Genomic DNA, 27,718 nt, shown 5'->3' with positions numbered 1-27,718 from the left:
GCTGTGATTTAACAAACATGCAGCTGTGGGAAAAGTGATTCAAAATCTTCACTCTTCCTTATATGCCATATGTGCCTCCACCATGTAGGTGAAAAATCTGCAGGAGTTGAGGAGCATCAATTGGGGCATCTAACACATAAATGATCCTAGGGTTTATGCTTGGGTTCCTCTCCCTTAGTCCCCTATCCCCCCTGTAGTCCGTTGAATATATTTCCGTATTCTGGAATGCATTTAAGTCTTCAGAAAGATCACTGGCTTCTTTTTGCTACCCATATAGCCTACTAATACCTGTGGGGTCAGTTTCCTTGGTGCATGAACTCGGAATATCCATATTGTGACAATAGATAATGCTTTGTGGCTCCTGAAGAAGCAGATTGGCAAAACATGTCACGCAAAGAGCATTTGTCAACCACATAAGAATTTTTATTTGGATATTCTCTGTTGGTTTTAAGAATTCAACAGTATTTGTATACTTTTTTTTTTTAATGTGTAAAGCACAATAAAGAAATGTTTTTTTCATGACTTGTGTTATGGCACCTTTACAGTCCTTTCATTCCTGATTCCAATATATGTGCCTTTGGGATGTAGATTGTGATTTCCAGGTTCAGTGGTATATTTAAATGCAGTTATATTTATTTCTGTTTATCACATATTGTTTCGCTACACTCATTTTGTGTGGTATTTTTATATAAAGAGGGTGTTGTGGAATCACCTGTTTTGAGCAGCAACAAAAATAATAGTATTTTTTATATATTATATTTTATGTTTATTATTATAGTTTACTAATTGAGAAGTTGTGCTAATTGCATTTTTTGTTATCAATGGAACATGTCAGGGTAGGAATTTGGAACCTGCTACTGCTGAGAGTCAGAGGTCACATGATATCTGACAGTGGCCTGACTGTCTGACTTCACACACATTGCTTAATTTACTGAGGGAGTAGAACATTTCCATTTACAAAGAGAACACAGCTTCACTTTATTCACTAAGCTTAATGAACATTCATTTTGCAGTGAACACATTCCACTTGTTTAGTAAATTATCCTCCATGTTGCCCTTCTGTTGAGTGTACAGTGTGTGAGGTTAGACATTTGATAGGCAGCAGTTGTGTAGCGGGGGTTGTCAGCGCCCGGGGCAAGGTAAGTAATTTGCCCCCCCTAACCTGTGGATTTTCAGCACTACCTGAGTCTTTTCCACTAGAACAGTGTTAAACCCCTTACCTAAGCAAATGTATTGCATATTAAGAAAATATTGATGTAGTTAAAGTAAAACTAGAACACTCAATTTTTTTTATTTTACTTTATTGAGAGTAGTGCACATAGTACCTACCTACAATGTCAGCTCTGTCCCCCAGGAGTAGACATGTGCAAAAGGAAAAAATTAGTTTAGTTTCGTTTCGTTTTAATTTGTTAATTAATTAATTTTGTTTAGTTATATTCGTTAAATTCCTTAAATTCGTTTTCGTATTTCGTTTAGTTTTCTACCGAATTCGAAAAATCGGTCACATTCGAAAATATTTCAACCAAATGCGAAAATATTTCTACCGAATTCGAAATGATTTCAACATGATTCGAAATTATTTCAACCACATTCGAAACTATTTCAACCGGATTCAAAAATATTTTGTGACCCGAATTTAGGGCCATGTATCTCGGGGTCACTTGGTGCTAGAAACCCCAAATTTGTATATGTTGTAGTTCTAGTTCTATTGTGTTTGCATACCAAATTTGGTGTTTCTAGCTATAAGTGACCCCGAGATATGTGGCCCCAAATTCGGGTCGCAAAATCTCATTCTCTGCTGCAGAAAAGTACTTTCATATTGCCCATATCTGGGGTCGCTTGGTGGCAGGTGAGGTGGCAAGTAGACAATCCACAACTTGGTCACATGGCACTCGTGGCCGGTCACATGGCACTCGTGTTAAGTCACGTGGCACTCGTGGCCGGTCACGTGGCACTCGTGTCAGGTCACGTGGCACTCGTGTCAGGCCACATGGCACTCGTGGTCGGCCACATGGCACTCGTGTCAGGTCATGTGGCACTCATGGCTGGTCACGTGGCACTCCTGGCAGGTGTCATGGCAAGTGGACAATACACAACTTGTGGCAGGTGACGTGGCAAGTGGACAATACACAACTTGTGGCAGGTGACGTGGCAAGTGGACAAATACAATACACAACTTTTGGCAAGTGGACAATGACATACAGCATATGCACTTGCCTTTGCGATCGACATCTGTGACTTCTTCATTCAGGCATGCTGACAACTTCATTGATATCATAAATGTAAATGAAATAAGATGTCTGTGTTTTTTTTGCACTGGCACACTGCAAGTATGAAAAGTTGATGTGACAGATATATATAAGTAAGTATAAGTAACTAACCATCTTCCAAAATTTCTAATTCAAATTCAAATATATTTCCGACATTTGAATTTCATATAGAATGAATTTGAATTTGAATAGAAAAGATTAGAATAGAAATAGAGAATAGACTAGAACAATAGAACAGAATAGAATATAGATACTATCTATTTTATTTTAAATTTTTTTGCAGATTACCATTGTTTTAATAAGAGCTCCTGCAGACTATTAGCATCTATTTCATTTTTTGCAGATCTCCTGCAGAAAATTTGTATCTATTTAATTTTTTCACTAGATCTCCTGCAGACTATTAGCATCTATTTCATTTTTTTTGCAGAGCTCCTGCAGACTATTATCATCTATTCTTTTTTAGCAGATCTCATGTAGACTATTAACAGCCATTTCACTTATTTTTTTGCAGATCTCCTGCAGACTGTTAGAATCAATTTCATTTTTCTTTTTTTTTTGCAGATTACTATTTATTTCCATCAGATCTCCTGCAGTATATTAACATCTATTTCATTTTTTTGCAGATCTCCTGCAGACTATTAGCATCTATTTAATTTTTATTTTTATTTTTTTTGCATTAGAACAGCCATTTCCTTTAGATATAGATGCTAATAGTCTGCAGGAGATCTGCAAACAATGAAATATATGTTATTATACTGCAGGAAATCTGATGGAAATAAATAGTAATCTCCAAAAAAAAAAAAATGAAATTGATTCTAACAGTCTACAGGAGATCTGCAAAAAAAGAAGTGAAATGGCTGTTAATAGTCTACAGGAGATCTGCTAAAAAAATAGATGCTAATGGTCTGCAGGAGATCTGGTTAGAAAACAAAATAGATACTAATAGTCTGCAGGAGATCTGCAAAAAATTTAAATAGATGCTAATAGTCTGCAGGAGATCGTATGGAAACAAATAGTAATCTGCAAAAGAAATTAAAAATGAAATAGATAGTATCTATATTCTATTCTGTTCTATTGTTTTTCTAGCCTATTCTCTATTTCCATTCTAATCTTTTCTATTCAAATTCGAATTCATTCTATACGAAATTCAAAAGTCAGAAAGAAATATATATATATATTATAAAACCACCATCTTCCGAAATTCGAATTTAGTATATAATGATTTCAATTTTAATAGAAAAGATTTTAATAGAATATAAAAGAATAGACTAGAAAAACAATAGAACAGAACAGAATAAAATATAATATATTCTATTCTGTTCTGTTCTATCATTTTTCTAGTTTCTATTTTCTATTTTATTATAATCTTTTCTATCCAAATTTAAAATTAATTAATTAAAAATTTTGAATTCATACTATTCGAAATTCTAATTTATTCAATTTGAAATTTGAATTTCAGAAGATGGTTGTATATTCTTACTATTTTATTCTATTAAATTATATTTTTTTCTAATCTTTTCTATTTGAATTAGAAATTTTGGAAGATGGTTAGTTACTTATATACATCTGTCACATCAACTTCTCATACTTGCAGTGTACCAGTGCAAAAAAACACACACATCTTATTTCATTTATATTACTTTTCTGCAGAAGAGAATGACATTTTGCGACCCGACTTTGGGGCCCCGTATCTTGGATATGTTGTAGTGCTAGTTCTACTGTGTTCGCATACCAAATTTGGGGTTCCTATCTATAAGTGGCCTCGAGATACATGGCCCCAAAGTCGGGTCGCAAAATGTAATTTTTCGAATTTGATTCGAATTTTGTTTGAATTCATTAACATTGCAATTCAGTAATTCGGATGTATCCGAATGTCCGAATAATGAAAATTCGTCCGAATTTTGATTCGTAACGAAACGAAATGCACATGTATACCCAGGAGCTGCAGGAAGATTGTGGCAGTGAGAGACACACCGAGTGGAAGTCCCCTGTGCCTTGCATACATCGCCCTAAATCCTGCACGTTCCCACCTCAGATCCGTCCAAATTTCTTTACCATCACAGCTCAGATCAGCCCTAACTCCTGCACTTATACTCCTCAAATCAGCCCTATTCCTGCTTAACAGACACCAGAACTCCCCAATTCCCGCACCTTTACACCTCAGATCAGCCCCAATTCCTGAACTTTCACATTTCAGATCACCCAATTCCCGCACCTTCACACCTCACAACACCCCAATTCCTGCACCTTTACACCCCAGATCACCCCAATTCCTGCACCTTCACACCTCAGATCGGTCCCAATTCTTGTACCTTCATACCTCAGATCACCCCAGTTCCTCAACTTTCACACCTCAGAACACCCCAATTCCTGTACCTTCACACCTCAGATCACCCAATTACTTAACCTTCACATCTCAGATCACCACAATTCCTGCATCTTCATATCTCAGATCAGTCACAATTCATGTACCTTTATACCTCAGATCACCCCAATTTCTGAACCTTCACACCACAGATCACCCCAATTCCTGCACTTTAGATCAGCCTCAATTATTATACCTTCATACCTTAAATCACCCCAATTCCTGCACCTTCACACCTCAGATCGACCAAATTCCTGAACCTTCACACCTCAGATCACCCCAATTCCTGCACCTTCACACCTCAGATCACCCCAATTCCTGCACCTTCACACCTCAGCTCAGCCCCAATGATTGCACCTTCCCACCTCAGATCAGCCCCAAATCTTGCACCTTTACACCTCAGATCACCCCAATTCCTGCACCTTCACACCTCAGCTCAGCCCCAATGATTGCACCTTCCCACCTCAGATCAGCCCCAAATCTTGCACCTTTACACCTCAGATCACCCCAGTTCCTGCACCTTCACATCCTAGTTCCTGCACCTTCATACCTCAGATCAGAAATGATACCTGAACCTTCACACCTCAGATCACCCCAGTTCTTGCACCTTCGCACCTTACCTCACCCCAATTCCTGCATCTTCACATCTCAGATCACTGCAGAATGCTGAGAATCCTGGGAGTTGTAGTTTTAGATGACAGCCATTTAAGGGGGCCAACAAACTCCTTACACTACAGATCCCATTATGCACTGTGCAATGAAAGTGAGAGATGATATTTACTAAATTGCCTGGGAAAGTTCTTTCTCTTGGTGCCGAGGGAGTTAAAGAGAGAGCATTTCTGTCTGAATACGGGAATGCGAGAGGCCATAACAGCGGAGTGCTGATCCTGAGACTGGGAGTGAAGACACCCGAGGAAGCACAGCACTGCCCACATTACAACACCTATACCAAAGAGAAACAGGAGCATCCACTCACTGTCTGCTTATACTGCTGCTACTGCTGATTACTACTGCTCACTGCTGCATTGGTGGTGGTATAAGGTAGCTGGTAGAAGAGCCTGATATGATGAGGAAGGCCTCTCTTACACCTCTGACTCGGGGACCCTGATAGAGTAGCCAGGTAGTGCAGGAGTGCAGAGTAGCACATGTGCCTGTTGGTCTTGCTAATAGGATATCCAGGCCAAGCAGAGAACGGATCACAGCAGAGCAGGGATGCCAGGTAGCAACCGGTGAGCAGTAGGCAGGAGCAGACGACAGCAGACAGGCAAAGCACAGGCTGGTAGCAGACATGTGGAGAGCAGGCACAAGTGGAGAGTAGGCAGATGCTTGCAGCTGGCAATCCAGCAATGATTGGAACAGAATCAGACTGGTTGGGAAAAACACAGGCAGACAGGTCAGGTGCAGATGACTAAAGTCAGGGTACAGTCTAGGTCGGTCACAGATTAGTGGAGCAGTAGCAATGAACACAGGCTCACTTTTCTCAGCTGCTGCAGAGCTTCATGGAGGGGGGAGGTGGGGCTGCTGAGTGTTGTGGTGCAGGGCAGAAACTGGCAGCTGTGGGGCTCCCAAATCCTAATTTCCTGCATCCTAAAATGGTCCCCCTCTCTGCCTCTCTATCCTAAAATGCCCCCCCCCCTCCCTGCCTCTCCACCCTAAAATGCTCCCCCCGCCTCTCCATCCTAAAACGGCCCCCCTGCCTCTCCACCCTAAAACGGCCCCCCTTCCTTCCTCTACACCCTAAACAATAACTCCGCTCCTTGCCTCCACCCTAAACAATAACCCCCTCCCTTCCTCTCTACCCTAAACAATACCTCCCGCCTCTCCACCCTAAACAATAACCCCTCTCCCTGCCTCCACCCTAAGCAATAACCCCCCTTCCTGCCTCCACCCTAAACAATATGCCCCGTCCCTGCCTCTCCACCCCAAGCAATAACCCCCCTTCCTCCCTCCACCCTAAACAACCCCCTCTCCCTACCTCTCTACCCTAAACAATAACCCCCCTCCCTGCCTCTTCACCCTAAACAATAAACCCCCTCCCTGCCTCTTCACCCTAACCATAACCCCCCTCCCTCTCCACCCTAAACAAACCCCCCTCCCTGCCTCTCCACCATAAACAATCTATATACCATATCTGTGGTGCTGATCTATATTCTGTATCTGTGGTGCTGATCTATATACCATATTTGTGGTGGTGAGCTATATATCATATCTGTAATGCTAAGCTATAAAGTATATGGTATCTGTGTGATGCTGAGCTCTATATTCCTGATATTATGAGTGGAAGCAAGTGGAATACAGGGGACGGAGTGGGTGGATTCTATAAGGGGTGGGGCTGGCACCCCCCATCCTAAAACTTCACCAGCCGCCACTGGGCACAGGCAGACTAGAAGGTGAGGAGCAAGCCAGCGTCAGTGCAGGCAGAGTTCAAGAGTAGTCAACATAAGCCAGGTAAGTAACTGTAGTCAGATGCAGAGTAACAGGTTGCAGGTATGCACAGGAATGCTGTAGACAAGACAGCAGTGGAAAGTTATAGTACAGGCTCAGTTTAAATAGCCCGATTGGGCCAATGTCGGCGGCATATGCACTTGCCATCACAAACAGATATTGATACGAACACACACACATGCATGGGCATATAAGTGACCATGAATTAGCTTGTGACTATACACAGGAAGCCATCTATAGGAACCATTTTAGCTGCATTTCCTGACAGGCGGCCATGTTTATGCTGATCTGTATGCCAAATATCATTTTATGCCTAGTTTTCACTGGTAATCACTTTATGTGCTAAATTGTGTTGTTGCCATTGATAATCCATTTTATGCTTGCCTAGCTACCAACCATATTGGATGACAATATATTAAGCTTGCCTTTACTACCTGATCTGGTGCTTCTTTTCTTTGATAAAGCTAGTGCTGAGTACTAAGTGTTACTTTCAGTGATTTACTGTGATATTGTATGTTTGTACACTAAACCTGGTGTGTTAGAGGGGCTGCAGTTTTTTTTAAAAAGGGTTGAGGCAAAGAAAAGAGGACCCATCCTAATTAGTGGCTGTTACGGGTGTAGCACTACATGTCCATTTGAAATTGTCACTTTGCATATCCACTGTGCTATGAACCAATGCACACAGGAAGGTAGACTCACTAATCTAATTTCCTTCGCTGCTCTCGCTGCATTCCCACTCCTTTGGAGCACCCTTCTGGTGCCCTGACAGTTTCTAGACATTGGGCAGAATTTGACCTCACCCATAGAGCAGTGTTAGGGACTGAGCATCCAATCTCTAGGCCTGAACACTGTCACATGGGGAGAGGCAGTGACATCATCCACCCAGGTAAGCTCCAACAACATCTGACACCGAACCTTACCCAATGTTAACTTCTGCAGGAGGGAAGCAGAAAGAGAATGTGGATGAATGAGGATGCCTTGCTTAGGGGTCCTTTAGAAGACATTAATTATCTGCTCTAAATAGTAAATGACAGTGGGGTTGATTTACTAAAACTGTGGCGTGCAAAATCTGGTGAAGCTGTGCCTGGTAACCAACCAGCTTCTAACTTCAGCTTGTTTAAATAAGCTTTAACAAAAAAAATAAATAAAATGGAAGCTGATTGGTTTATATGCAGAGCTGCACAACATTTTGCACTCTCCAGTTTTAGTAAATCCTCTCCTTTAACCTTTAACTTCACACTAACCTCTCAAACAAACATGTAATCTGTCCCAATCTCTAAACCTAGTTTGTACATCAGTAGCGGCTGGTACTCAATTTTTTTTTTAGGGGCGCACTACTTACCCTATCTAGGTTGCAGGCAGCTTCTGTGGCTTCCCCACTGCTTCTCCTCCTCGGCAGATTCATGGGAGGCTTTGGCTGCTTCCCAGCTGCTTCTCCTCCTCAGCGGCTTTCCCAGGTGCTTCTCCTCCTTGGCAGCTTCCCGGGAGGCTTAGGCAACTTCCCCACTGCTTCTTCTACCAGCCAATCTGATCGCTTCTCCTCTAAACTGTTTAAATCGATGGGTTTACTTCCACTTTAAGTTCTTATTTTGTCCTGCTGTATATTCTGGTTAATCAATCAAACCTATAAATGAATTGCCTTATTTTCAAAGCATCTGAAATTGACACTGTCTTTGTTACTCCTCAAAAACCCTTCTCTTTCCAGCTATTATTTTGGTTGACTTTAATTAATAGTAAGGTATGCCATGCCTCAACTGGTGTTTTTTGGGAGCCCATACAAGCTTGTCTATTTATAAAATGATGTTTAACTGATGTAATTTTTTCTTTGATGAACAGGGGACTCCATAGTTGTCGCTCCTTGCCAAACTTTGTCCAATGAGGAGTGCCAGATGCTGAGAGCAGTCTCCATCAAAGTCGTACGCCACTTGGGTATTGTTGGAGAATGTAATATACAATTTGCTCTTCATCCAACCTCACTAGAGTATGTCATCATTGAAGTCAATGCTCGACTCTCTCGTAGTTCAGCTTTGGCATCCAAAGCCACTGGGTAAGTTAACACTGTCTTGGGATTAAGATATTGATAATTCGAAGGTTTGAACTGCAGCACATATACTATATATTATCTACTTTTTTAGCTACCCTCTGGCCTTCATTGCTGCGAAAATTGCCTTGGGAATTCCTTTGCCAGAAATTAAAAATGTTGTGTCAGGGAAGACCACTGCCTGCTTTGAGCCCAGTCTAGACTACATGGTGACCAAGATACCTCGTTGGGATTTGGACCGTTTCCATGGTGCTTCAGGATTAATTGGCAGCTCAATGAAAAGTGTAGGAGAGGTAAGCAGCAATAACTGTGGACTCTAGCGCTTACAAGCAGACCATCTTACTCCTCTTTGTTTTTGTTTTTTTCTGAGCAATTTTATTACTATATTTTAATGACTACCCTTTATAGGTCATGGCCATTGGTCGAACCTTTGAGGAAAGCTTTCAGAAAGCCCTGAGAATGTGCCACCCATCAGTAGATGGCTTTACATCAAATCTTCCAATGAACAAAGCATGGTCATCAGATGTCAACCTAAGGAAAGAGATGGCCGAACCCACAAGTACCCGTATGTACAGCATGGCCAAGGTAAAGATCAAAGTTTAGTAGATGGAAGTGAAAATGACAGAAAAATACAAATAAAATTAAAGATATAAAAAGATTAAGTTCAACTGATTATTTAATATGTTACCAATGCAAGTAGCTAGTAATAAAATTTATAATAATAATTATATAAAAATATTGCATATTTCTTAAAAGGGATATCCTATGTTTTATATCAGGCTATACAAACTGGAATTTCCTTAGATGAAATCAACAAACTGACAGCTATTGATAAGTGGTTCCTGTACAAGATGCAAGGAATCCTCAACATGGAGAAGACCTTGAAAGGAAGCAGAAGGTAAAGTGCATAATGCAGTATCAGAATATACTATCTGGGCCTTGTTTTTTATATTTTCATTCTGGCATAAAAAAAACTGTATGTCAGTCCAAGAATGATTATGATTACTCTTTTTGGATCACAATTTATGAGGATCATATCATTCTTCTATACAGCCAGTATTAGTGATAAAATGACTGCAAGCTTAAATTGGTTGTAAACCCTTACAAACCACTTTGACCTACAGGTAAGCCTAGATTAAGGCTTACCTGTAGGTCCAGGAAATATCCATATCCAATCTACCGTGTAGGTTTAGGAGATATTTACAAAAACACAGGCACCGCTGTCTACGGCACATTTGCCATAGATAGCGGCACGCAGGAGCACCGGGCATGCCGCCGCTAATGGCGATATGCTGTTAGTGGCGGCCCCCATGCGCATGCTCGGGAGTGACGTCATCGCTGCTCCCGCGCTGTGAGTAGCCGGAGCAGCGATACCCGGAAGAAGATGGACGCTCCGTGCTACAGGGAACAGCGGTGACATCACTGGCTCCTATGTCAGGTAAGTGACACATAATGGGCTACTATGCGATGCATAGTAGCCCATTATGCTTTACCTTTGCAGGGAGACAAAGAGGAAGTAAACCCATCAGGGTTTACTTCCTCTTTAAAATTATGTCATCACACCACTGTGTTGCCTGTTTGCCAATGCACTGCTGCATGTTCCAATACACGTAGAAGCTTCTAGGAGTCACATTATAGTGGACTTACCAAGGCACCGTGGTAAGGACAGAAACTATTTCAAGGTCATAGTGGGAGTAATAGCTTGTGCCACTTAATAGGGACCTATTAGTCACATAACCACATCTTTTCCAAATTATCATTCATCTCTATGTGAGTGAAAGAGATAGAAACTTAATATTAATAATCTTTTTTACCTGATTCGAAAGATACAAAATAAAAAAAGGAAGATCATAAGGCACTAGCTTAAAATAGAACAGAAAGGAATCAAAGACGCCTAAAATTATATAGTTTATTTTAAAACCATTACATCCTGGGGCAGATCTGCTTTTATTATAATCAACTAGATGCTTCTATTTTGAAGGTACTGATTAGGAGTCATAGATGGCAGAAGTTTAGATGATTTAAAGAGGAATTTAAGTCTATTTAAAAACCATTTGTTTAAAATAAGTGTTGTAGAAGTTGTTACAATATTCAATGGACACTCTTACTGAGTTTCTTTGTAATGAGATGAGCAACTAATATGCAAATCCAGTACTAACACTCTCCTGTGCAGTGTGTCTGACTTTGGAATCATGTGTGCATGTATAATATGCTATAGATCTTCTGTTGTTAACACCCAGTATTGTAAATTAGCCATTTCATTAATTGAGCTGACAAGCTTTGGTGAAGCTGCTCACATGTCCTACAGCACAACTAACAAAAGAGGGGTCCTGAGAGAAGTCCAAATAAGTAAAAAGCAGTAAGGGTTACCCACCAATGGCATAGAACCTAGAAAGGTTTTTAATAAAACAATTCAAGAAAAAAAGAACATCCAACATGTTTCTGGGGCTCAGATATCCCTTCATCAGGGCTTATGTTTTATGCAACCTGAAAAAATGACTGAACTCGATTCTCAAGACTATTTTACCAGTCTAATAAAGGCGTTGCCTGCCAGCATAACTGCTAACAAGAGACACTGATAAGTCCATTTATTTTGAGGTCACATAATATATAAGCCCTCCCGAAGGGGGAATGTCTGAACCCTTGAACCACGTTGGCTTTTTTTTGTAGAAGCTATTCACTTAGTCAAATCAATATTCATTTTGAAAAGTGACAATATTTAATAAGGTGAACCTGTAATGTGTGAAGGAAATAAAGAAAAAAAAATGGATGTTTGCTGGACCATAATTAGTTTATTGAAGTGAACACATCTGTCATCCTAATTACTAAGCTCAGCAACATTCACTTTTGGTAGGTGATCTGTCTATGTTCCTTTTAAACTGGCCAAACATATTTCAAATTTTTTTTTTGTTCAGCTTACCACCTACAGAGCATGAATGGACTAATCTACTACAGGTGCTGTTTGGCCAACAATTTTCTGCCCAGCTCCTTTGATTTTTCAATGGATGTCAGTGGTTGGTTTACTCACTGAATGAATTTCAGCTGGTTCATCCGAAACTGGCCAAAATTTGCTCTGTGTAAGGCCAGCTTATGTCAGTCAACCTCAAGGAGTAGAATTCTTCTTTAAGAAAAGGTCTTATAAAATAGATAACACATATATGTGAGTTGTTAAGGCTGCACACCCCAATGCATTTAATTGAATAGAAAATCCCTCAAGGGGTTTTTAGCAGCAAGATGGTATTTGAGACAAATAACAATAGTTTCTTTAAAAATAGTAATTCTTTTTTTTTATCAAAGTATAAAAAACGGGAGTATAAAGCATGAATGCATGGGAGTTGTAAAAAGCAATTCTGGGCTTAACATAAAAAAACATATCTCCTCAACATGGCAAAAACCATATATGAACTCATTTTGTGTATAAAACAAATAACTTTTGTAGATTTTCACATAAATATCCCTACGCGTTTCGACTTGTTACTTCTACAGGTCGAAACACGTAAAAATATTTATGTGAAACTCTACAAAAGTTCTTTGTTTTCATACACAAAATTAGTTCAGGTATGGTTTTCCCATGTTGACGAGATATGTTTTTATGTTATGACCAGAATTGCTTTTTATGACTCCCATTCATTCATGCTTTTTACTCCCTTTTTTGATACTTTGATATAAATAAAGAATTACTATTTTTAAAGAAACTATTGTTATTTGCCTCAAATATCATTTTGCTGCTAAAAAACCCCCTTGAGGGATTTTCTATTTAAGAAAAGGTCTTATTTAGTCCAAAACAGTCTAATGATTAAATTATACCATCAGCACACGATAAATGAGCAAATTCATTAAAAGCAACACAACACTACTGAAAAAAATAAAAAAAGGCATACCTCCAAGAGCCTAATGCTGTTGAAAAAGCTTTTCCTGCATTTGGTAGTTGTTATCTTCAGTTCCTATGCAAACAGATGTACGAACAGGTGGCAAAGATGGTAGAGTTGTGGGTAGTGGACAACACCGCCTCCTCTGATTTACTGCAATAGCACAAATAATTCACTTAACCTCATCAGTACTTGGCAAGCTGTAAGATTAATATTCGCCAGACAGATACACATAAGATAAGCAGGCATCCACTTGCCTCAGTTGTTGGATGCCCAGTAATGTGCATAGCATTTTGATACATTTCATTACATCAACAGGAAAAGCACTCATAAGTATCATAGGGCAGACAAATGCAGCATCTGCTTTCCAGAGCTACAGTATGAGCAGCATGTTAAATATCGCGTACTCTTGTCCAATAAAATGACGTATTTAAAGAGCGTGTTTACAATTTTGCTGCAAGCTTCAGAATAGTTATTGCTAATGTTTATGCATAACACTTCAGCTTATTCTGCTGTATGTTAGAATATATCAATTTTGGCAGAAGGGCAGCAGAAATGAGTAGAGCACACAAATTATGTAACCGAGCTTCCTATTTTATAAGCATCTATAATTTAGGATTAGAAGAGATGAAATTGCAAAGGAAAAGCATGTTTACTCTTGTTCTTTTTTTTTGTTTATTTTATTACAAGCAGAGTCCACACATATTTTATCCATCAATTGATCATAGGATGACTTGCAGTGTATTGCTACACATTTATTTGCTGCCCTCTAGGGATAAAAAAAGCATGCATTAAAATACAACTACTTGCATGTTGACAGTTAACAGAAGCTCTTAACTCTCTCTTTTTTATCAATAATTATCAGCCATCATACACATGGATGGCAAATTCTGCTATATGCTCTTTAATGCCAGCAGAATTGTATTATTAACCAACCAACAAATGTGTACTTATTAATGACTTTGTCTATTTAGGATGATTGATTTTAGGGCCTTTGAGTGGTTCATAACACACTAATATGTGTTACCGCCCTGTCAGATATTATTTTAGATGGACACTTATTATTATGTTGAATGTGCAATTTCACTTGAACTTATCATGGGGAAGAGAGAGTGGAAGCTGACTGTGGAGTTTTGGGAATAATCTGAGCTGATGGTGTTGGAGAAGGTGGAGAAGATAATTGTATGACTGGATGGAAAGTAGGGGGAACTGATAGTTGCTGGGGGGCAGTTTGAGAGGGGATCATCCCAGTCATGTGTATGTTAAAATGGTGGTGTGGGGGGGTGGGAGGGGGCTGGGGGCTTAGTGGCAGATGATTGTAGAGCTGGAAGCTCATGTTGAAGCTTTTAATGTTAGAGGTATGTAGTGCAAAAGCTGTTTTTGTTGAAAGTCCCAAAGAGGCCCGATGGGGGAAGAGCTTGTTTTGATTGTGGCGGGAGGGCAGAGCAAGAGGGCCTAAAGAGAATGTGTTGGCTCTAGAACAGCGGTCTCCAGACATTATAAACAAAGGGTCAGATTACTGTCCTTCAGACTTTAAGGGGCCAGACTGTGGCAAGTGGGAGTAGAAAATGCCTTGGCATCAATATGATTAAGCAATGCCCTATCAATGGCTTTAGTGGGAGGAGTAGTGCCCCATCATTGGCATCAGAGAAAGGAATAGGGCCCATTATTGGTATTTCTGGGATGAATAGTGTCCTATAAATGGGATCAGTGGGAGGAATAGTGTCCCATATTTGGTGTCAGTGTAGTATCAATGGGAGGAATAGTCCCCCATCATTGGTGTCATTGGCAGGATTTGTGCCCCATCATTGTTGTCAGTAAGTAGAATAGCACCCCAAGGGCTGGATAAAGGCAAGCAAAGGGCTGCAAATGTATTGATGTCGAACAGGGGTGTGGAGAAGATGCTGGCTATAGAACAGGGGTGTGGAAGCTGTATTGGATCTAGGACAGCGATGCAGAGAATGTGTTGGCTCTAGAACAGGAATGTAGCGAATGTGTTGGCTCGAGAACAGGAATGTAGAGAATGTGTTGGCTATAGAACAGGGATGCAGAGAATGGGTTGTGATGTGGATGGTGGTGATAGAATTATATGTGGATGAAAATGTGCACATTGTAGAATAAAGGGCTGATTGAAAAGGAACTATCACATTGTTTATTACAAAACTCTGGAAGGTGTTGGGTTGCGGTGAAATCTGAAATTGCAGCCTCTATTTATTATGACAGAAGAAAGGACTGAGAATTGCATGTACTGTTAGCAAATGCTTACGGTTGACACTCACATGTTACTTGAGCAGGTGGGCAGGGATTATTACTGAGATCTGGGCTATGTGTTTTGCACTGGGCACTCACAGGAAACAACTTCACATAATGTCAGAATCCTATAGTGAAATAGGTAGTTGCATCCTCTCTTTATACTATAGTGGATGGTCCTCGGACATCTAGGGTCTGATTTCCAAAGAAAATAGACCATGTGGATATGGTGACAATCCTGGTTTTATTTTTCAAGTGCGGAAAGAAATTTGACTGGTTGTGACAGATAATTACTTAGTGATGCTCTAGTTTCTTTGCTTCATTTCTTTTATAGCTCAACCCCATTTATATTAAGTACATTCTTAATATTAATCGTTCATACCTTTTTGATCACTTACAATACACTGCTTTAAAGTGTATGGATAGAATTTTTAAGCTTTGGAAGAAAAAAAAAAGACTAGAATATCTGTAAGATTTTTATGGTTGTCTGTGTGTGGGTAAGTAGGTGAACCCCTTCCATTTGACCCAGTGACTATCTGCTAAGATGGGGAGTCCAAAATGTTACAGTTGTCACGGAACAAGAGGTGAGGGCAAGGACTCCTATTTTAAGGACAACTATATAAGAGACAAATATGTTTTGCATTTTTTGGACAGGAAGTGAAGGGAAATCTCCCTAAGGAGTTTAAGGACACATTTTTCTTTTTTAGCTATCTATATTTCAGTATGATTACCTCAACCACTAGAGGGACTGCCATGACTTGTTGTTTTTAGTTGACGCCTACAGTTTAGATCTTCTTTATTGGCTGTCTTAAGTTGTACCCAAACTAGGATGCCTGGACCTACCAATACCATAATGATTTATCATTTGTCCAAGCGACTTTGCAACTCTTCTGATGATTTTTCTATTTATTATCAAAAATACAAGAAGGAAAGTCTGATACCATTACTTTGCTTAAAGGCTTAGCTATGTCCACTCGTGGTACTCATTGTTGGTTAAAGCAAGTAGCCAGAGTGGACATATTACATATATAAATAAAACCAAAACTGTAAATGAAGAACAGGCATCAGAAGCCTTGGTATACCCAATTAAACTCCAGAACTTGAACGCATTGGCACAAAAGTCTTCACTTTTGCTTTGACTTGTGAAACAACTCATTCAGTTTAAAATAGAAATGAAAGGCAAAACATTTTCGTATATATATGAGGAATGGTCACATTCACTCTGTTCTCAGCTGCATAGAAAGTTGGGGGGAGAAGAAGCTGCAGCACATTGAGCTTCCAGGTAAATGGCTGTGCATAGGAGGGAGGGGGAGGTTGTGTCAGAACAAGTCTTATCAATGGAGGAAAGCAGGCTGAGTTTCTGGCACAGCTAGAGAACTGACCATGGTGTGCTCTGCTTAGTGTGGTCAGTTTTTAATAGGAAAGCAGAGGGACTGGCAGGATCACCAGGAATTTCACAAAAGGGAAACAATACAAAGTGAGCAGCATACTTTTTTTTTATCCATGTACATGGTACAACAGGCACATATCAGGAGTATAAAAATGTTGGGTTTACAAATCCATTAGGGCTAAGGCGGACTCCAAGTGGAGCTGGGAGTATTTCCCTCAGCATTTAAATGTCAAAAAGCAAACCTTTATTGGCTAATAAGGCTCTGAGCATCTGCATATCAGAGCATATATGAGGCATGGTTACGCCAACCAGGTGATGGTGTTATGTTGATGTCAAGTACAAGCTGTCAGGAAAAGTCATTGGCTTTTTTGCAATGAACTATTTACTGGATTCTTTAAACTTTTTGGAACTAGTCATTCAGCCATTTGAGAGGAATGAGAATATATAGCGTTGGAGAGCTGAAACGCCTAAAGCTCAAAGCCCAAGAATTCCTAAGAACCCATAGATACCGTATTTATCGAAGTATAACACGCACTTTTTCCCCCTTAAAATCGGGGGAAAGTCGTGGGTGCGTGTTATACGCCGATCCCCACTGTCTGTGAGGCTAAAATACTGAGCGGCGCCGAAAAAGACCGAGCCGTCTGCTCGGCTCCGCTCGTAATCCCGTTTACCTGCTGTTTCTGGAGCGAGCGCTGCCGAAAAAGACCGATCCGACTCTACTGTTTACTCGGCTCGGCCTGCAGTCCCGCCCATAGTGGGCGGGACTGCGAGCCGAGCCAAGCTGAGCCAAGCCGGCGGCGCTTGCTCGGTCTGTCTCGGCGGCGGGATATTTAAACATGGGCAAAGCTACAAACGGCGCTGGGGAGATAGAAATGACACTGGCAAGCTGCAAATGGCACTCTGCAAGGCTGCAAACAGCGGTGGGCAAGCTGCAAATGACACTGATCATTCTGCAATTATGGACAAGGCTGCAGATGCACACTGATAAGGCTGCATTGACAGGCATTTAAATGTACGTTTTTTTCCCTTTAAACTTCCCTCCTAAAACTTTTTTTCTTAAAATGCCCTCCTAAACTTGGGGTGCGTGTTATACGCCGGTGCGTGTTATACCCCGATAAATACGGTAATTCTTTTTTGGGTAGACTGACCCTTAAAAGATTATTAATCATATTTACAATCCCCTAATAGTTAATAAAATATAAGTTTGCATTTAAAGTGATAAGTTGACACACAAATCACCTACAGTGACTACTAGAATCACTCGATCAGATAATCAAATTGTAAAAAATATTGCATGCAAATATGTTTTTTTTTTTAAACTGTAAAGTACATGTAAACCCAGCCACTAAAATTTCATACAAGCTTTAACATGTTAATATCATTTTGAAAGTATTTTCAACATTTGTAAAATGTGGCTGCTATCTGCAACATTAGACAAGCTTCTAATTCATTTACACACTGGTGTAAATTAATGAAACAACTGATAACCTGCTATTCCAAAATTTCAAATATATAAATACAGAAAAGAAAAGAGGATAGAGCACTGGGCATACCACAACAAAGGATACTAATGCTCTACTATGTATATATATATATATATATATATATATATATATATATATATATATATATATATATATATACAGAGTATATATATATATATATATATATATACAGAGTATATATATATTAAAAATCAGGGTAGCAGCTTGCACAGTGTTCTCAAGCTTTGCATTTTCCTCATCTATCTCCATTTAAGATGATGATAATTCCTTCATAAATCTGAGGGTGTCTTTTACTGTCTATATAAAAAGCAGAAGAATAGATAGCACTAAATCCATGTTCTTGGCTGTATATTATCCTCAGCAGCTTGCTGACTCCCTTTGACCTTTCATGGTTTATGAGGTTCGCTCATCCTCCCTTGTTGCATTCTACTGTGATCTAAAATATGATAGATGTTAAGAGTGTTCAGTAGCCACAAGAGGGCATTACATACCCAGGTAATACGACTATTGTAAATAAATGTCAAGAAAAAAAAAAAAAGCCCTGGATTTTGTGTATATGTGTCATTATGTAGTTGGGAAACATAAATATTTTAAATATGAAAAATCTGTTCCCTTTACGGTGTTTTTTGGCAATTGAATAGGATCACTATCCATCCATCCATTCATCCATTTTGCCTGAACAGTAATATACAGTCGCTCACAAAAGTGAGTACACCCCTCACATTTTTGTAAATATTCTATTATATATTTTCATGTGACAACAATGAAGAAATTACACTTTACTACAATGTAAAGTAGTGAGAATACAGCTTGTATAACAGTGTAAATTTGCTGCCCCCTCAAAATAACTCAACACACATCTATTAATGTCTAAACCACTGGAAACAAAATTGAGTACACCCCTAAGTGAAAATGTCCAATTTGGGCCCAAAGTGTCAATATTTTGTGTGGCCACCATTATTTTCCAGCACTGTCTTAACCCTCTTGGGCATGGAGTTCACCAGAGCTTCACAGGTTGCCACTGGAGTCCTCTTCCACTCCTCCATGATGACATCACGGAGATGGTGGATGTTAGAGATCTTGCGCTCCTCCACCTTCCGTTTGAGGATGCCCCACATATAGTTTACGTCTGGAGACATGCTTGGCCAGTCCATCACCTTTACCCTCAGCTTCTTTAGCAAGGCAGTGGTCGTCTTGGAGGTGTGTTTGGGGTCGTTATCATGTTGGAATACTGCCCTGTGGCCCAGTCTCCGAAGGGAGGGGTCATGCACTGCTTCAGTATGTCACAGTACATGTTGGCATTCATGGTTCCCTCAATGAACTGTAGCTCCCCAGTGTTGGCAGCACTCATGCAGCCCCAGACCATCACACTCCCACCATCATGCTTGTCTTTAGGCAAGACACACTTGTCTTTGTACTCCTCACCTGGTTGCCGCCACACACGCTTGACACCATCTGAACCCAATAAGTTTATATTGGTCTCATCAGACCACAGGACATGGTTCCAGAAATCCATGTCCTTAGTCTGCTTGTCTTCAGCAAACTGTTTGCAAGCTTTCTTGTGCATCATCTTTAGAAGAGGCTTCTTTCTGGGATGACAGCCGTGCAGAAAAATTTTATGCAGTGTGCGGCGTATGGTCTTAGCACTGACAAGCTGAACCATCACCCCTTCAACCTCTGCAGCAATGCTGGCAGCACTCATATGTCTATTTCCCAAAGACAACCTCTGGATATGATGCTGAACACGGTCAAGCAACTTCTTTGGTTAACCATAGCGAGGCCTGTTCTGAGTGGAATCTGTCCTGTTGAACCACTGTAGGGTTTGGCCACCGTGCTGCAGCTCAGTTTCAGGGTCTTGGCAATCTTCTTATAGCCTAAGCCATCTTTACGTAGAGCAACAATTCTTTTTTTCAGATCCTTTAAAGAGTTCTTGGCCATGAGGTTGCATGTTGAACTTCCAGTGATTAGTATGAGAGAGTGAAAGCAATAACATCAAATTTAACACACTTGCTCCCCATTCACACCTGAGACTAACACTAATGAGTCACATGACATCGGGGAGGGAAAATGGCTAATTGGGCCCAATTGGACATTTTCATTTAGGGGTGAACTCACTTTTGTTGCCTTTTGTTGCCAGCTGTTTAGACATTAATGGCTGTGTGTTGAGTTATTTTGAGGGGACAGCAAATTTACACTGTTATACAAGCTGTACACTCACTTAGCAAAGTGTTTCATAGTTTCATAGTTAGTTTCATAGTTAGTAAGGTTGAATAAAGACACCAGTCCATCCAGTTCAACCTGAGTGTCTACAATTGTCCCTATCCCTGTACATTACATACTCACATTGGTCCCTACCCTCAAGGAGCCCACAATCCAAGGTCCCCATTCATATACTAGGGCCAATTTTGAACAGAAGCCAATTAACCTACCTGCATGTCTTTTCTTCAGTGTTGTCACATGAAAAGATATAATAAAATGTTTACAAAAATGTGAGGGATGTACTTACTTTTGTGAGATACTCTGTGCATATAAATATATATAATTATATATTTGTACTTATGACCGATCGGATCATTTTGGGCATATAAAAGCTGGGTGAAAATGCCTGAAACTACCTGGAAATTAGCTTTTTTGTAGGCTTCACAAAGACCTAGAAGAGAGTAATTTCCGGTATTTACCAAATTATTTTCACCTTTCATTTTATGTATTGTATGTAGTATATGAGTCATAATCTGGCAAGTGAGTCAAACATCCTGATGGCCTGGACAATTTTAGAATCAGCAGTACATTGACATACATAATGGCAGACACTGGTATTTCAAATATAGAGTTTTTGCCCATCAATGTTGGGTTTTATTCTTTGTCCATCGGATAAGAATATGTCAGTCCAGAAGTGTGTCTTTTGACTTGGATACATAGTCAGTGCCTTTAACAAGAGGTATAATTTACTAAAGATCTGAAAACTTCCAATCCCCTTTCATGACAGCATGCTAAACCTATGAGGAAACTCCTGAAGCACCAATAAACTAAAAGACCCTGGAACCATTCTCTTGTACTGATTACAACATACACAAACCTCATCTTCACCCTAGATAATCCCTCGCATACATTGCCAAGTCTGACATGAAAAAATTAATTATAGTTACCTGTACGAAATTTACTTTAATTACTTTAAAATGTATCTCACGTCCATCTCCATCCTGATCTTGGGTCTGTCATCGCTCTCCTTACAGCCCCTAGGGGGTCCCTTACACCCTTTTCTTTACCTTCTCCTTCCCTTCACCCTTCTTTTCCTTTTACTTTCTTTTGCTTCCTCCTGCTCCCTTCACCCACTCCTCTGTCTCCTCCCTTCTCTTCAGTTTCTGTCCTCTCCGCATTTCTATTCCTGGTCCGGGCCACTAGATAGGTTTGCCTTTAGTACACCCTCACCGATCACCTCAAACAACAGTCTCCCAGTTCCCTTAGGCTTTTTGGTCTTTCTCCCCCTTTTTTTGGAGTGCCAAACTGCTGCATCCATATTGGTTTGGGGGTGGCTTGGGGGCCCTAACATGTACACTCCACCCTAACACCCCCCCCCCCCATTCTACCCTTTCTGTTGTTATGTTTCATACAGTGCCTTAAAAAAGTATTCATACCTCTTGACAATTTCCACATTTTGTCATGTTACAACCAAAAACATAAATACATTTTTTGGGGATTTTATCTGATAGACCAACACAAAGTGACAAATAATTGTGAAGTGGACGGAAAATGATAAATGTTTTTCAAAATGTTTTACAAATAAATATCTGAAAAGCATGGCGTACATTTGTTTTCAGCCCCCTTTATTCTGATATCCCTAAAACTGAAATCTAGCAGAACCAATTTCCTTCAGAAGTCACCTACTAAATTACGCACCTACACCTGTGTGTAATTTAATTAAGTATAAATACATTTTTTTCTGTGAAGCCCTTAGAGGTTTGTTAGAGAACCTTAGTGAACAAACAGCATCATCAAGGCCAAGGAACACACCAGACATGACAGTTTAAAGCAGGGTTAGGTTGTAAAAAAATATCCCAAGCTTTGAACATCTCCCGGATTACTGTTCAATCCATCATCCAAAAATGGAAAGAGTATGGCACAACTGTAAACTTACCAAGACATGGCCATCCGCCTAAACTGACAGGCTGGGCAAGGAGAGCATTAATCAGAGAAGCAGCCAAGAGGTGCTAACTCTGAAAGAGCTGCAGAGATCCACAGCTCAGGTGAGAGAATCCACAGGACAGATTAGTTGTGTTCTCCACCAATCTGGCCTTTATGGAAAGAGTGGCAAGAAGAAAGTCATTGTTAAAAAAAAGCCATAAGAAGTTCCGTTTGCAGTTTGCGAGAAGCCATGTGGGAGGCACAGCAAACATGTGGAAAAAGGTGCTCTGTTCAGAAGAGACCCAAATTTAACTTCTTGGTTTAAAATTAAAATGCTATATGTGACGGAAAACTAACACAGTGCACATCACTCTGTACATCCCATTCCCACCATGAAGCATGGTGGTGGTAGCATGTTGTGGGGATGCTTTTCTTCAGCAGAGACAGGGAAGCTGTTCACAGTTAATGGGGAGATGGATGGAGCCAAAAGTTTTCTTTTTTTTTTAATTGTGGTTAGAGTAGGGAAGGGTTAGAACTTCAACCTTTGTTTTACCAGGCAGGAAGTGAGGGTAAATCGTCAACAACAGATACACAAAAACTATTTTTTGGTAGAGTAGGGTAAGGATAGATTCCCTTTCAAATTTTTATTTCTGATAAAAACTGTAAAAGTATGTTTACAGTACGAAAAAAAGAGGAACAAGAACCCTGAAAGCAAAATTGAAGCAGCTCACCTGAATTAGACAAATCCTCTACAAGTCAGTGCTCACAAAAATTCATAGGGGTTTTTCCTACTTGACTGAAATTTCTAATGCTTAACAAACGCTCCTATAGCGTTAGTATGGGTGTTAGACTTGCGTTAACGAGCTTTAGTAACAAAAAATTTAAAATGCCCCCCAAAAGCCCTAGGGGCAGTTTTGAAGCGTTTGATGAGCGTTGAGGCACTTTAAAACCACTCCACAAATGCAGATTCCGTAACAGGAAATATATTAATCTTAACACCCCACAACTGCAGGGCAACTGGCTGCCAGAACGTTTGCGAAGTGTTACCATAAACTGGAATGGGAGGTGTTCAAAGGCTTCAAACACCTCCTGATGCGACGCTAATACTTCATGTTTTGATAGTGTTTACAGCACTGTGTGCCATCCATTATATCATTTGCACAGGCATTTGGGGGGCTTTTAATGCCAGTGGAAACTTAGCCTAAGAATCACTAAGCATCCCAAAATCATAAAAAAGAAATGCACTCCTGTTGTAATAAAATATGCAGATTTTTCCCTGTTGTCGTTTTTCCTCACATCCTTTTGACTAATCTATTGTCAGCTGGACAGAAAGTGTGGGAAAAATCTCTACAAAGCCCCAGATAGCCATAAGAATCAGCTATAATAATAATAATAATAATAATAATAAAAAACTGACTTACATTTTACATCTTTCTTGAACCAGTACTGTGACCCAGACCACAGTGGCAATACTCACACAGGTACTACTTTTTCTGAAGGGTGTCATGTTCCAGCACAGTGGGACTGATTCACTAATGCTTGTAGTGAATACGCCAGGGCTGGGATATCTCCCGAATGCCTGAATGGATGTACCATTGCTTTTATGAAGCTGTAGATGTCTCTAACCCAACATAGCAGCTTGGCGTTGAAATGCCAGATTCATGATGGTGGTTTGAAGTGTGCCTGTGGCTTCCAATGATCCATCAGCTAGACAGTGGCGGGACATTTTTGGAAAGTGAGTGTATATGCAATTATTTATTTCAATGCGGTAATGAAGGCTAATACTAACTATTCCCAAAAATATTCCTATCCTGCATACTCTGTAAAAAACATCTGCGTACTTACCTATTTTTAATCCATTCTGGTCTGGCCAAGTGATCCTGCGGCTCCAGCGCAGCTGCTGTCGGCACTCCCTCCTGTCACCTGCAGCAGCCATTCACTGATACAGGAGAGCTGCAGTATCATGTGACTGGACCAGAGCAGATTAAAAATAGGTATGTACACAGCTGTGGCGGCCGAGGAAAACATTTTTTGGGGGGGGCTGTTTTCCCTGCTCGGCAGCGACAGTCCCTCCTGTTCTCCTGCTCTCCACGGGTCATCACAGTGGCGGCGGCTTCCATTTCCTCCTTGACAGGCAAGCGGGAGTCTATTCTTTTTGGCCTAACGGAAAATAGGTCTCACACCCGCTTCTCATTGGCTGGATTGAGGATCCGTATTTCAGCAGCGAATATTTATTTGTTGTTGTAACACACCTGGGTGGGATCAGAGCTCATTCTCTGCGACCCAAGCCCACCCTGTAATTCGTGTGCCTGGTGCCCTGAAAGGGGTTGGACGCATGAATAGGGGGTGGATACGGCGAACGTAGATAGATTCATACACCAAGTTCCTTATGCGCTAAAGCTGACTGATTCCGGTACTACTATATACATATAACTGTGATAATCACAGTATAGGAGAAGTAATTTAGTTATATGTACATAGTAGTACCGGAATCAGTGTATCATATTTTGCATTACAATATCATTGATATATATATATATATATATATATATATATATATATATATATATATTGATTATATTTAATTTATTTTCTTTCTAGTTACTCTATGTCATATAGAACAAACACAGAAAAAAGACAATATGTTTCAATGTGTTTTAGTTTATTTCCATAAACTCATGTTTTTAACTGCTTCAGCACAGAAAGATTTTACCCCCTTACTGACCAGAGCACTTTTTGAGATTCTGCACTGTGTCGTCTTAACTGACAATTGTGCAGTTGTACAACATTGCACCCAAACAAAATTGACGTCCTTTTTTCCCCACAAATAGAGCTTTCTTTTGGTTGTATTTGATCACCTCTGCGGTTTTTATTTTTTGTGCTATAAACAAAATAAGAGTGACAATTTTGAAAAAAAAACAATATTTTTAACTTTTTGCTATAATAAATATCCAACAAAAAATTTTCCTCAGTTTAGGCCAATATGTATTCTTCTACATATTTTTGGTAAAAAAAAATTCTCAATAAGCATATATTAATTGGTTTGCGCAAAAGTTATAGCGTCTACAAAAAAGGAGATGGTGTTTTTATTATAATTTTGTTTTTTATTAGCAATGGCGGCAATCTGCGACTTTTATCATGACTGTGACATTACGGCGGACACATTGGACACTTTTGACACTATTTTGGGACCATTGTAATTTATACAGCGATCAGTGCTATAAAAATGCACTGATTACTGTGTAAATGACACTGGCAGGGAAGGGATTAAACACTAGGTGGTTATCAAGGGATTAGGTGTGTCCTAGGGAGTGATTCTAACTGTGGGGGATGGGCTACCACTCACATGACAGCTATCACTGCTCCAGATGACAGGGAGCAGTCATGTCACTAGGCAGAACGGGGAAATGCCTTGTTTACATAGGCATCTCCCCATTCTGTGTCTCCATGACACGATTGCCGGGAGACCGGCGGACATCGAGTCTGCGGGTAGCCCCTCCAATTAAAGGGGACGTACAGGTATGCCCGTTTTCCCACCGCTGCCATTGTGCCGTCATATATCATCGCGCAGCGGTTGGCAAGTGGTTAATATGCATTTGTATATATATATATATATATATATATATATATATATATATATATATATATATATTATATATTATATATATGCACAATGGTGCTTTTTACTTTTTCATTTGTGTATGTAGCACTGACCACCTCGTGCTCGTCTAGGAGTTTCCCGAGTTTGATGGCCCAAAAAACTGTAGAGGCCGACACTTGAATCCCTTCAGGAATTTTTATTTGCAAAAACACCTTGAACAGAACACAGTCTCTCAGTAGGGAATAGAGGGTATGGGTAGCAAAGTTCAGGTACTCTTGAAACTGCGGACACCTAAAATGTCTCTTTCTAGGCGATCCAGGGAATAGCCATTCACAACTGGATATCTCATCTATCGGATAAATCACCTTTAGTGAATTTAGCAGCCGATAGGTGATTTAAGATTAGCAAAGTCTCTGCCACAGACTTGATTGTAGAAATTTAGAATAGAACAGAAAGTCTCTCACAGAACTTAGTTGTAACTGAAGGATGAAATTAGGAACTCTCTTACGGTACCAGTATCTTGCAGCCGGTCCGGCGATACCATAATAATGCAGATTCACTTGGTGTCCTTTCAGCTTAGCTTCCAGGCTCTTACGAAGCAGCCAGCCTCATGCATGGCCCTCTTCTGAAGAGTCCTCCCCTGGCTGCGTTTTCAGTTGCTGGGCCTCTCCAAGCCCAAGACGGCACCGGACCACCTTGGAACCCTCCTTCCAGTAACTGTGCATCGAACTAGCCAGCCCTGAGACTCGGAAATGGATGGATCCGCACCCCAGGCCATGAGGGCCTCTGGGGGCTGGTCAGGAGGACCAGGACCAGGGAGTCAGAACATACTTCTGGACCGGACCCCTCTACCACGTGATCTCAGCACCATAAGTACCCTCTCCTGGAATACACAGCGAGACAATGCACCCACTGATTGGCTCAGAGAGAGAGATTGGTACCCAAAGCGTCCAATCAGACTGCGTTCCAATGCCTGCTAAAGGTGACACCTACACCTTTGACCAGGCAGAACATAGTACAGTCCAGCCAAACTGATGCCAAAACCATAATTTACTGAAATTAACCCTAAAACCCAACTATGGTCTTAGGAAAAACTAAATTTACAAAAACATGCGCATGCTCTTCAGGAGCCCGGTGCTACACATTCCCCCAGGTTATTTAGACGATGTCCTCATCATCTAGCTAAAAAAACTCTTAACACTACAAAAATTCGAGTACCTGAACTTTTTGGGGCTTGGGTAAAGGAAAGGGAAAGAAATGTCAAACACATTTAAGATTTGTCATATGAATCAGTTTACATTAGCAGACTATACACATACCACCCAATTCCTGTCTATCTACACCACCCACTCGCCAGCGGCTTGACAGACGATCTTGGTGAATCCTTGAAAGAAAACACACAAACAGCAATACAAAATATACAATACACTCTTAGCCCTTGTACACACGGTCGGAGATTCCGACAACCAAATCCGTCGGATTTTGTCTGTCGGATTTTGTCCGACGGATCTTGTCCGAAACTGTTGCATACACACGGTCGGACAAAGTTGTCGGAAAATCCGATCGTTCAGAACGTGATGACGTAATTTCGTTACGATGGGACTACGTTCAGGCTAGTAGCCAATAGCTTTGATGTAGGAATTTGATCTGAGCATGTGTGGCACTTGGTCTGATCGGAATTCTCTACACATGATCGGAGTATGTCCGATCGGACCTGTTTGTCGGAAAATATTTCCAGCAAGTTGGAAAGTTTGGTCCGACGGATATTCCGACGGAAACTGTCCGATGCATACCACACACAGTCGGATTATCCGACAAAACGGTCCGATAGGACACATTCCGACGGATTCTCCGACCGTG

General features: G+C 40.4%; 1 protein-coding gene across 1 annotated transcript in view; it reads left to right on the top strand.

Moving 5' to 3' along the window:
* CPS1 (carbamoyl-phosphate synthase 1) overlaps positions 1-27,718 on the top strand; it is a 179,499-nt gene that overhangs the window by 80,728 nt on the left and 71,053 nt on the right. The window contains exons 18-21 of the mRNA XM_077448349.1: positions 8,917-9,127; positions 9,216-9,414; positions 9,530-9,706; positions 9,901-10,019. Of these exons, the coding sequence (XP_077304475.1) occupies positions 8,917-9,127; positions 9,216-9,414; positions 9,530-9,706; positions 9,901-10,019 (706 nt within the window). The remainder of the gene's footprint in view (positions 1-8,916; positions 9,128-9,215; positions 9,415-9,529; positions 9,707-9,900; positions 10,020-27,718) is intronic.

Source organism: Lithobates pipiens, unplaced genomic scaffold (genome assembly GCF_037356315.1).
Source record: "Lithobates pipiens isolate NorthernLeopardFrog02 unplaced genomic scaffold, aLitPip1_a1.2 Scaffold_22, whole genome shotgun sequence".
NCBI lineage: Eukaryota > Metazoa > Chordata > Amphibia > Anura > Ranidae > Lithobates > Lithobates pipiens.
The sequence above is the reverse complement of the archived record's forward strand: the minus strand, read 5'-3'. Positions and strand labels throughout refer to the sequence as shown.